The sequence below is a fragment of the Ipomoea nil genome, unplaced genomic scaffold (genome assembly GCF_001879475.1).
Source record: "Ipomoea nil cultivar Tokyo-kokei standard unplaced genomic scaffold, Asagao_1.1 scaffold1421, whole genome shotgun sequence".
NCBI classification, from domain to species: Eukaryota; Viridiplantae; Streptophyta; class Magnoliopsida; order Solanales; family Convolvulaceae; genus Ipomoea; species Ipomoea nil.
The window spans coordinates 7411316-7423910 of NW_017617849.1; the positions used below are offsets into that span (position 1 = coordinate 7411316).

Here is a 12595-nt window from a genome sequence, read left to right on the forward strand (position 1 = left end):
AAGCAAAAAGCAATAACATTGAAAAGCAATTTTCAAACAGACATGACATAACTAGTGCTTAGTTGATTATATATCAGCTTATCTATTTACATATATTGCCCTACTACTGCATCTTTGATTTGCCATTGCCTTTCACATTTGCACTCCCACCATCAACAAAAATCTTTTCATTTATTGCACAAGAAATCTCAACTTATTATCTTATTTTTTGGTCCTCCCTCATCTTAAAACCATATCAAAACGATATCAAAACGCGAAAATGCAATTAAGTCATCTAACTCAATAAAAATGTAATTAATCCCTCAAACAAGTCAAATTATTATAATCAGTGATTTATGCGGCTGGGCGCCTAGCTAGGTGGCGCCGACTTGGTCGCGACGGACAAGGCGGCCGGCGGTTAGCTATTGGTCCTTATATTGTGTTATTATCTCAAAACTACGTCATTTTGAGTTTTAAAAAAAAAATTAAATCTTTCAAATCGGTCGCAAATCCTAAAATGTATTAAAATAAATCGAAACCATCTACTTTAATATTATACTTTGTGAGTTGTGACTTTGTGAGATTGTGAGATTGTGTTTCGATTCTTTACTAATTCTTTATACAATTTACAATTTCATTTGTTTTTAGGCTAATATTTCAGATTTTAGTATTAAATATTAAAATATTAAATAATTTATAATTATCCAATCTTTAAAAAAAAAAAAAAGTTAAATCAAAGACGCCCCCGGGCGTTCTAGGAACGCCTAGCAATTTTCGCAACCTTGCCAGTTACGCTAGTATTTGACATGAATTGTCGGAATATGGTCGGACGTTCGCCGGAGTTGATCAAAACCCTAGTTGACCTGCAATTACAAGTCACCAACAGATTTGTGGGTTTTATTGCTTCAAAATAACATGTTTGTGAATTTAATTGCAACTTTAAAAAATTTAAGGGTCTAATTGACTTTGTGGGTAAAGTTTAGCAATTTATTTAACCCTATTCCCTTAAATTATGCAATAAAAAACTAAATCATTGTTTGCTCCGGTACTAATTCAAATTTCATTCGGATTTTATTGCGCTCTCTCAATAGAAGAAGAAAAGAACATGCAGTGTTCTTTAATATAAAATGCAATGACAAGTACAAGATTCTTGTGACATTAGTGAATAAAATTAGTTAAGATTTGTCTAATGTCTAATATATGTATGCATCCAAGTTTTCTTTTTAACTAATTTAATTAATTAAATAATATGAAATCGGTTATGAATTATTTACAATACACGCAGTTATAAAGTATAAACATACTTTATACCCATACTTTTTAAATATATTCTTTACTTTATTAATTAATTGTTTAATCATGGCATATTTTAAATATAATATAATTTAAACAGGGGAAAAAAAGAGGCAAAGAGAATGATGGCATAGACACTAAAAAACCTCATGTTGGCGGTCGACATGCCAATTGAATGATATAAGGCGTTAGGTGTGCACATGGTCATCAAAGATGAAATCATTTTGGCATCTTTTTTTTTTTAGTTAAGTGCTATTGTAATTATATATATTAACGAACTAATCATGAAATTATCCCCACTTAACTACCTTAATTTTCGAGCAAATTATCCATCTAACCTGCTAATTGATTAAATCGAGACACTCTCTCGACAAATTACGAGGCACAAAATACTATGAGTAAAATTATATTGTAAATAACTTGACAAAAATAACAACAAGCTACTGAAGTAGCGTACGTTTGGATTGAAAGGTTGGAGGTTTTTTTGGGCTTCTAACGTGTATTTTTTATTGATAAGGCAGGAAATTCACAAATGAGCTGAGAAGAGTTTCGATCAGAGGCTAGTGAGACTGGCATTTGGGTTTCCTTCTCATTTTGATTTTTTTTTTTTAAAGTACTATGACCATTTGATATTTATCGTCTCTATTCTTTTATGTGAAAATATCTTCTATAATGATTTCTTAATAAATTCGGTCATCTAACTTACTAGTTGATTAAATTAAGATGCTTTCAACAAATTACAATGTACGAAATATGAATATTGATATGTATGATGTATCGTCTCAGTTCTTTCACGTGAGAACGAATATCCGTTGTAATGAATTTTATTGGGTAGAGTTCAATTGATGGGTTGATGGTCGTTGTAATGGATTTTATGGGGTAGAGTTCAATTGATGGGTTAACGGTGGATGCAAGATTAAAGAATTGGTCAACATAAAATTATGTGAAAGATTAACTACCTTAACGTTCAAACAATTTCATTTAATCTACTGGATAATTAAATCTAGCTTGAGATGCCCTCGCCAAATTACAAGACACGAAATATAGATGTTGATATTTACCGTCTCAATTCTTTCCCATGAGAATATTCGTCAGAAGGAAGTGGAGTTCACCGATAAATGCAAGATAGATCAAAGAACTGGTCAAACTTAAAATTAATTAATTATAGGAAAAGATTAACTACCTTAATCATGGACAATAATCTTTGATTGATCCCATGTTAATCAAAATCATACATATGCATTAGACTAAATGACTTAGTGCTGCCTTAATTAAAGACATTGACACGACATTTACACATCCTGTTGTCGTTAACCTCGAGTAGTCCCATATATTTAAGATTGCTTACAGACCATTCATTACAATTTCGGTGCGTTTTGCATAATTGCATCAGATATGGTCTCAAGGAAAAAAACCTAGGTTTTTTGTTGGTGTCAAATTAAGAAACTTTGACTTGATGTCCACTATCCACACCTCCCTTTTAATTTGTCTTAGAAAACCACTTTACCAAATATGGCCCATTTAAACCTATAGAGAGGAATGAGATTACGTGGGTCTCTCCCAACTTAATTAAACGCATCGAATGATTTTAGATTCAAATTTTAGAAGTGTTTTGTTACCTTTTGAGGTTTTACATCGACATGGATAAAATTAATCTTGATGTCGTCTGATGAATAAATAAATAAATAAAAATCATTTAAAGTGAGATATTTAAGACGTGTTTGCTAACAAGTAAATTTTTTTTATTTGTTAATTTATATGAATTAGAGATTACAGAATTTTTTTTAAAAATTAAAGTAAATGCAACTTAAATTTATTCATTAGGAGTGGATATCATTGAATATGAATGTTTAATCTATTCAAAGTACATATGAATGAAAACAACTTACCTACCTAAAAAGTTAGGACTAATAATGAAGGTTTTAGTTAAAAAAAAAAAATAAAAAATACAGAGTTAATTTTATAATGACTACAAATTTTAATATTTATACAACTGATCTGACCTATTTTATCTTTATTTTTAGCAACCATTAATGGTTAATCTTTCAAAATATATAGATGAATGAGCTCATCAATTCCTACTTTTTACGTGAAAGTCATATTCTCATCTGAACCCTCCCCATATATATATATATATATATATATATATATATATATATATATATATATATATATATATATATCATAAGATTAATAATTTTGGGATTATATTAATAATATTATTAAGGGTGGTCAGCATCCAGGTGATTCCACAATATCTCTTAGCTGGGAAATGAAAGATAGATGATGATGTTGTGATATCCACTAGGAAGGAAAGAGAGAAGCCACATTACATTTCTTTCCAGTAGTGGGACTACCATTTTTTTTTAATTGCACCATAATATGGTGGGGTTCAATCAATCATCTTTCCACTGCATCTCATCAATCCTTCAATTAAAATTTCATGTTTGATATAGATGATGGAGGATAAGCTTATATATAGTGAGAGAGTTTTATACCATTCTAATCTCTAAGTTCACTGCACAAGAATATCGGAATATCACTTGATACAATTTTACATTGGTTTCATAAGAAATTTTAGAGTAATATTTTGTAGTGTATCAAAATTGGAACCTTGGTTTGAGTATTATTATTGCATCATTGGTGCTTTTGTTTGGAGGGTAGTGCTAGGTGAAAAAATGACACAATCGAGAGAGGGTACATTATCTTGTACGTATTGGATAAGATTTAAAGAGAATACGTACAAAAGCGTCTGGGCTATCGAAGGGGAAAAGAGCTACTTAACGTTATAAAAAGAGTTCGGAGAAAGAAAGATTATCTATGAAAATACTAGTTGGTGCTTGATAAGATTTAATTATAAAGAATTAGAAAAAGTCCAGAGTAAAAGCTATTTAAGTATTTTTTTTTTTAAAAGTTATCTAAGTACCGGGAAAAGTTGGAAGCATTAAAAGGTTACTTGAGATAAGACCAGCTGGTACTTGATAAGGTATAAAAGAAACTGAAGCGTCAATAGTATTCAAAAAAAAAAAAAAAAAAGTCAAGTGTAAAATCTATTTACGGGAAAAGGGACTACCTAGTGCCAAGACAAATTTAGAGCAAGAAAATGCTACTTGGGAAAAGATTACGGAATGTTTGATAAGGTTTAAAGGAAACGAAAAAGTAATATCCCTAGTAAATTGAAAGCTAAATAAGTTACCTAGTGCAAAAAAATAAATAAATAAATAAATAAATGGAGTGTGAGTCAATACATGCATCGACTTTCCAAGAAGGAGAAAATGGTACAATCTTACTTAAATTTTACAAGAGATTATAAAATAATGGTAATTAAGTTAAGATTGAATTTCTATTTTTGAACCAATAACTTTCATAATAAAATTAACACTTAACTTGAAACCAAACACATTATTCAATTCTATTATATTGTTCATCATTATTATCTTAGATCGATCGACATCACCTTAACAATTGCTGCCGTTACGATAATAAACTAAAACCAGAAAGATCTAATTGAACATGAAAGAAAGAGGTACAAATAAAGTTATCAATTATTGAGGTGAGAGTGTAATGGGCAAACACAAGACGAGATTCACGGCTATAAACCAGGCCAGGGTGGGTGTTTATATATTTTTTTATTTACTTTTGATCCCTCTTTTCATGCAAAAGTCGGCTGCCATTTCATCCAATAATATTCCTTCCGTATAAGTACTTAGCTTTGTATATTCACAGTATATATATATATATATATATATATATATATATATATATATATATAGGGTTGGTTGTCATGAAAACAAGATTTTGGTGAAAAGTGTGAGCAAATGCTTAGAGCATATCAAAGGGGCACTAAATCTGCAAAAATCAACACCAAAACATACGCCATCTTGTCATTTTGTTGAGCTCTAACCAACACTATTCCTACGGCAAAACACCAAATTATTTGACATTAATAAACAGTGTCGCGTCATATATGATATATCAAATATAATGCAAGTGATACTGATAGAAGTCTAACCTAAACATTATATAATTAGATATAAATGATATTTGTTTTGACTCTTTATTTTCATTTGATCGTTTTAATAGCTAATCTTTAAATTCAGCTACAATAAATCATCTGAATTGATGTGATCATGATTAATGAATACGAGGCAGAGATGAAATTATACATACTTTTCAGTTAATAAAGAGATGAGATGGACTATATTTATTAGCTTGACTAATACTCATATTTGTTACTCTTTTTTTTTTTTAAATGGTATCCTAACACTACTAGACTAATCCAAACCACCGACTTTACCCATTCTAATTATTATTGATGACTGTCCAAAACTACTAAATTACTTCATTTTTACTATTCCATGTACTTTTTATTATGTTTTCTTTTACATTTATTATCTTCATCATGGTAAAAATTAGTCCAAATCTCAGACCTTATAGTTACATTAACAGTTTGCTTACCGATTATAGGTCTATTTCATACTGAAATGACAAGTTATGATTGAAATTTTATTATTATTGGGATAGGGTCGTAAGGATCCTAATTTTGCTGTTTGGAAGATTTGAATTCAATTCAAGATTCCGAAATCAAGAGAGTTGGAATGGAAAATGAGATGTATCAGAAAAGCAGATAAACGAGGGAGGGTGAAGTGGGCCAGGGGTGCGGGCCCACGGGCCTGCTAATTAATGGACAAAGGCCCACCAGTTTTATTCAGTGTGTGGCGGGAGTGGGGTCGGATTTGAGCCCAGCCTGGGGATGATAAATTCACCTGACGTGGGTGAACGCAGACCTCATCATGGGGGTCCGATGGGGAGTGGACTGCACGCACGCACTTTCGTCAACGCCTTTCCTGCACGGCCTGTGGGCCCATGGGCTTCAGAGATTGAAAAGGTTGACTGCCAGAGAAGGGCCTGTAGATTCGTGGACTCTGATCTTAGTGGGCCTTGATGTGGACTGCTCGAGGCCCACTGTACTATGCCTCTTTTATTTTTTTTGTTTGGTGATAAATCTGCATCTCATTAAAGAAGCCAGCCTAACACCACTACCCAAGTACAGCCAACCCCATCATCACATATATAAACAGCTCCGATAAAAAGTCGAACTTAAAACCTTTTTTACCAAATCAATTATCTGATCAACTTGGTTGATATTATCCCTTTGATCGTTCAAAGTTCCAACCCAACTGTCTAACTAACTTAGCCGAGATTGTCCTTCAATCGTTCAATGTCAATCAACACCGATCACATCTGACCGAATATTATTGGTAATAGTTTTCAATAGTACTCTATATAATAGATGTCCCCAAATCATGACACCGATGTATCTGACCAAATATTATTAGTAATAATTTTAAATAGTACCATGTAGAATCGTATATTCTATAGTATAGAACTATAGATCATGTACTATTAAAACGATACAATACATAAGTATACTATATATGACCAGCATGGATGTTGATAGCAACTATAGGATTTCCGAAAGTTAAAAAAAGGAATTATGAATCATAAGACATTATAAGTGAGACTGTGGCTTAAAGTTGGACTACAAAACTGTAGAGCTAATGCCATAAAGGCAATGCTCAGAATTTCAACTACCTTGCACTTACATCAAACCTCAAAAATTAAACATTTTTCTTGTACAGGGATGTTGCTGCAGCACTGCAGACACATCTCGAGGCAATTCACAGACATTCTTAGCTTTTCGAGCTTTCCTTGGATCATATATGATAAGCGATTGGTTCAACCTCGTCGTGGTGTGCCTCTGTGTGTGTGTATGTATAGATAGTCATAGTAAAATTCATAATTTATTTAGTGGTTTTCCTCTTCTTTGATGATACTCCCTTCTGTTTTTGATCCCTTCCCCTCTTCTTTGTTTGCTTTTGGATTGATTTGTTGAACAAGGATGGCTGGTCCTTCAATGCGAAACTTTTTGCAACATGCCCCAAGTGAAGCTTCTTCACCATAAAAATTCTTTTCAGATCTCCGCGATGGGCAGTGTATGCACGGACCCACGAGCAAAACGCATTCTTTGCTAGTACTTTCATATTTGCCTGACAACAGTAAACATCGCGATAGGAGTTCAAAACTAGGGACTTCTAATGCGCTAACGAATGTAAACATAATGAAATGCACTAGTGTTCTCACCTCCGTTGTAACAAAGGATTCTAATGATCTCTGCAGAAAAATTGACCAGGGATGCATCTCTATCGAAAGATTCGAAACAAATTTCTTTGACAGGTGTTTCATACCAAACACCGGGAAGCTATCCAGCAATTTAAGAAGGGGATATTCTGTTAGTGTCACTCCGTGTTTCTCCAAGTCCTGCAAGTACTCAACTTCAATCGGCTGTAGAAATAATACAGACTCACCCTTTTCACCCAACCGAGCAGTTCTTCCAACTCTGCATCAGGTTAAAGTGGTGTTAGACTGAAAACCTCAACTCCATCTATTAAAACTTGGCAATAAATTGAATAAACCATCAAAGATTTTGTGTAATTTAGTAAAACTTGTGCTCATGCAAACTGCAAAGTCCCGTGATTATCAGGACCTATAAAAGTGTGGACCCATTTGAGGTTAGAATGTAGACTAATAAAAGTATATGATAAGATTTACTGGTCTCCAGTTAGGGGTGGTGGAATATTCAAGTGGTAAGAATATAGGCAAAGTAGCAAAATCATATTATACAACGTGATAAAAGGATATGAACATATGCAGCTTAACAGAGGATTTAGAGCTGGTTATTAGCTCAGAAAGAGGATTAATGCAATCATGCACAGCTGGAGGGAACAGCCTTGAGCCAGCTGCCCTGGAATTTGGACAGCTTTGATGTTTAAGGTAATGAATGCAGATAATGCCATCATAAAATCAATGCCAGTTTGTACAATAGATGACCTGTTCAGAAATGTACCGGTGGCACACTTGAAGCAAAAAACACTACAACCACAGGGAAATCCAAGGGAAAGAGCTAAGCAACCCAGACAAGGAGGATTTTTACCTATGCACATACTCGGTTGCCTCACCAGGAGAATCATACTGTATAATGCATCTAACTTTTGGGAAGTCCAACCCCCTAGCAGCTACATCAGTGGACAGAAGGAGAGCTGTTTTTTCTGTTTTAAATGCATTGAATGTAGTTCTTCGGTCATCATGGCTCATATTACCATGTAACCGAAATATATTGCAGCTCAAAAATTTTTGCCTGACTTCCAAATCTGATTGCAAACTTGGGTTCCACAGAAATTCACTCAACAGCGAATGGTGAAAATCTACAGCATCACATGTAGAAAAGAATACCACTACCTGCAAAACAGAGTGAAATTGGTGGGAAACAAAAGAGCGCCAAAAGGTATCGCACAGAACTATCAAAACACGTTATATTATAAAACAGAAAAAGGTCTCAGGTAAAATTTGTTCATCCAATTCAATCACCATTAATGAAGATTTGTAATTACAATATTCCCTAACCTTCTGTGTGGAAGCTTCCTTCTCAAACAGATGTTTTAAAATTGAAAGAAGCACTACAAGCCGAGAACCACATGGAACTGCAGAAAGAAAACAAGTTAACATTAAGATGATAGAATAAGTGATTACAATTGGGCTCAACACACAAAACTTCCTTTTATAATGTACCTTTTATGTATCTCTGGAGTAGCTGAGCTGGAAGCTTATATTCCTCACAGGAAGAACTCAATAGTTTTCCAGATGTTTCAAATTCATCATTTAAATTAAGTCCACTTGTTTCCATTTCTTCGTGATTTTGTTTGTTATCTGACTTCTTATCCTCAAGACCAACCATTATTGGATTATCTAAACTGATTTTGGCAAGATGGTTCACTTTCTCATTTAATGTTGCTGACAGCAGCAAATTTTGCCTCTGAACTTCAAGGCCTCTAAAAGCTGTTTTCTCCTTGCCAAATGAGCCCAGAACATTAAGTATATCTTCAATTTCTTTACCATATCCAAGTTCCAAAATCCTGAAAAGTAGACAGATGAATGACAATGAAGGAACTGAAATTAGTAAGAAAAATTTATTTGAAGGAGAAATTAATTGAATATGTATGCAATACCTATCCGCTTCATCAAAAACAATCCACCGCAGATTTGTGTGTATGAATGACGATGTCTTTCTTAGGTGATCCAAAAGACGACCAGGAGTTGCAACAAGAATTGATATACCTAGAAATGGAAATATTCCCAAGCCATTAATTCAGAGGCTGAGAGTGTGATATCTACACTACTAAACAGGTACATTCAATAACAGAAACAATAGTATTTTAGACCAGCTAAACCAAAATTTACACAAAAAGAACAACATGAGTATGTTTAATTTCACATACTGCATAACAAATGTGGAGATACCCCAAAAAAAAAAAATGACAAGCCATAAATAACTTCTAGTTTGTATTACATTCCACAAAGAGAATTGCAGACCATCAGTCCATAAAAGAATCAGTAACTGATCAGTGAAATTGTACTGAATTATTGTAAGGAACAACAATAGCTTAAAAGTTTATATTTGAACTGTTTAAAGTCTGATGATAGTGACCAATGTCACCACACTTAAACTCATTTAACAGTATCCAGTTTCCAGTAATTATTTAGAATAGCAAAAAATTCAACATTTTCTACCTTTCCGCAATCTGGCCTTCTCCTTTGACCTGTTTTCCCCACCCATTATATACCCAGGAACAATCCAGTGGAAGCGATGTAACATTTTCTGCAAAATTTCATACACCTGCAGACACAATTCATGCGTTGGTACAAGAACCAACGCTGTCACAGCTATGTCAGTTATTATCAGCACGAACAATCTCAAAAGAAGAAAAAAAGGCAAGAGAAAGGACAAAATGAGTTTTCACCATTTTATTATACATGATAATGGCATGTAATATGCTCTGATTGGTGAACATTAAGTAACTCATAATTCTGCATCATTTAAAGGCATGCCTTATCCATTATTTGTAGGATCAAACATTAAATATTTTAATGTCCTTAATTCTCATGCACTTATTTTAGTAAGGTTATAATTTGAGAAATATTGAGCTTCATGTTTCTTCTAATAAAAACTTGTTGAAGGTTGAGGCAAGACATCAACAAGCCTGGCAATTTGTTTCCTATTGCACTGAGCAAGAATTGAACATGCAAGAGAAAAAAGGGAGTGAGCTTTGAACCAACATATCAACATAAAATACATACCAAAAGTACCATCAGAGCGTTGAATCCGAGGTTCACATTTCTGCAACTGATGAATAACTGGAGCCAAGTATGCCACTGTTTTCCCTGTCCCAGTCGCTGCATTCACTAACCTGTAAATTAAATATAAAGGAAAACCCAAAGGCACCTCCCATATTAAAAAACTAAACTTTAATGAATAACTTGACCTAAACAAAACATAATCAAGAGAATGAAAAGAATAATAATCAAATAAATGGGGAAAGAGAAGTACACGTGTCGACCAGAGAGGATAACCGGAATTGCTTGAGCTTGAACAAGAGTCGGAACTTCAAAACCCAGCCTCTCTGATAAAACATACCAGAAACAATAATCAAGTAAGTAATTACACATAACAATTGAATCAATTAATGAATGTATGAACAAAGGAGACCACCTTTGAGCTGGTCGCATAATGTTGGATGAAGGCCGAGGCTAGCGAACGAGCAGGAGGCGAAAATTTCCGAACTGTTTTCTGCTTTTTTTATTTTCTTCTTGCTAGGGTTTTGCTCCATTGTCGAGCTTCTTCGTTGCTGTTCAACGGTAACCGGGTCGGATTTTAACTGAAAAGGAGACTAGAATGAACGTACATACGTAGTACTGAAATTCCCAAATTAATATCTAATGGGCCTACGTCAGGCCCAATAATACATTTAGGCCCGTTTACTTTAACTTTTGGTTTTCATTTCTCCATCAATTGTTATACCATAGATCATGGTTCATATTACATTGTGAACCTTGATACAAAAATTCTGTACTTTCAATTAACACATTCTATACCTACAGACTATAGTTAACAGTTTCTGTACATGTAAACAAATAACTTGATAATTGTTGACACATGATAGCTATATGTACATAAACTATTAACTGCAAGTACAGAATATGACAATTATGAATACAGAATCTGACTTGATAATTGCTGACACATAATATGATAGCTACAGATACAAAAACTATCAACTGTATGTACAGAATGTGTTAACTAGAGATACAGAATCTGAAGGTTATTTTTCGACCAGGGTCTACAATGCAAGGTAGACCTGGTCCATTGGTATAATTTGTCTTTCTCCATTTATGTTTGGAGACTAATTCGTCACACTAAACGTAGAGTAATCGAACATCACGTTGGGAGAGATAAAAACAATGAAATATCCATTCATTCATTGAAGTGGCAAAGTATATTATTTGATATTGAGTTCATTGTGGCGTGAAACTCATGGCATATTCATGTCAATCAGTGTACGTGGGTTAGAGGAAATTAGCCAAACCTAACCGGCCAGTCAAATCTCAAGAAAATGACTTGTAAAACTAATGGACGGTGAGTGCGTGCACGAAATTTGTTCATATTTCATTTGAAATAGCCAAGGTTGTGTAAGTGGAGTATCCATTTGATGATTCAATCAATCCTTAAGTTATTATGTCATGTGGTGTATTTTTTTTTTTTTAAATATTCGTAATTTTTTACAAGGTGGTATTTATTTTATATTTTTTCAAGCAATTTTAGTACAATACTAGTACAAAAAGGAACAAATAATACTGACTTTTAGCAATCATTCTAAAAATAAGGGTGGTGTATCCTTTAAAAAAATTTGCGAGGGCAAAATTATAAATATTTGAACAATAATTCGCAACTATTTCTAAGTAAAATCATCAAGGTTTAGAAGAAAAAAATACGGATAGTTTATGCGACCGTTCTACTTAGATAATAGAGTATAAAATATAAGAGTAAATGTAATATTGTTCACCTTGCAAGGTGGATCATAATCAAATCCATAATATAATGAATTAATGATTGAACAATTAATTGTTTGGTCAATTAACTAGCTTAATTAAGCCTAATTAATATGGGATCCAATTAACTCAATCAAAAGGGATTTTTTTTGGTAAGGAAAATGGAAAATACTTAAAATCCAATTTATCCTATATTGTGAAAAATTCAATGTCTACACATACACCTTATAAAACTATACTTTATAGAAGGTTATAAATATAATTTGGACTTTGAAAACTCACTTATTTATTGAAGTTGTCACATTAGTTATATAATTCTTAGACTTTAGGTATGAAGTAGCCTGAAATTTCTGGGTCATCTGTCCTATCCAAAAGAAAG

The 12595-nt window shown here is 33.2% G+C and overlaps 1 protein-coding gene across 2 annotated transcripts; it reads right to left on the reverse strand.

The window, feature by feature from the left end:
- Positions 1 to 6787: 6787 nt before the first annotated feature.
- On the reverse strand, positions 6788 to 11040 carry LOC109187194 (DEAD-box ATP-dependent RNA helicase 17). 2 transcript variants are annotated; one of them, XM_019337318.1, is made up of 10 exons: positions 10880 to 11040; positions 10718 to 10790; positions 10468 to 10577; positions 9901 to 10044; positions 9339 to 9447; positions 8902 to 9245; positions 8737 to 8813; positions 8267 to 8571; positions 7417 to 7672; positions 6788 to 7322 (listed from the first exon to the last, which is right to left on the reverse strand). In XM_019337318.1, exons 1-10 carry the CDS (start codon positions 10995 to 10997, stop codon positions 7077 to 7079), a joined length of 1782 nt encoding a protein of 593 aa, XP_019192863.1. In that variant the 5' UTR covers positions 10998 to 11040; the 3' UTR covers positions 6788 to 7076. The 2 variants fall into 2 exon arrangements, with proteins under 2 accessions (XP_019192863.1, XP_019192864.1); XM_019337319.1 differs by having other exon boundaries at positions 9901 to 10006; positions 10880 to 10997.
- Positions 11041 to 12595: the final 1555 nt, after the last annotated feature.

Bases quoted from the DNA above. Each gene is read 5' to 3' on its own strand.
- LOC109187194 (XM_019337318.1), bottom strand. From the start codon at position 10,997: ATGGAGCAAAACCCTAGCAAGAAGAAAATAAAAAAAGCAGAAAACAGT. The intron at 9,448-9,900 runs GTAGAAAATGTT...TTCCATTTCTAG, and splicing joins GAAGGCCAGATTGCGGAAAG to GTATATCAATTCTTGTTGCA. The intron at 8,814-8,901 runs GTACATTATAAA...TTCTTTCTGCAG, and splicing joins ACTCCAGAGATACATAAAAG to TTCCATGTGGTTCTCGGCTT.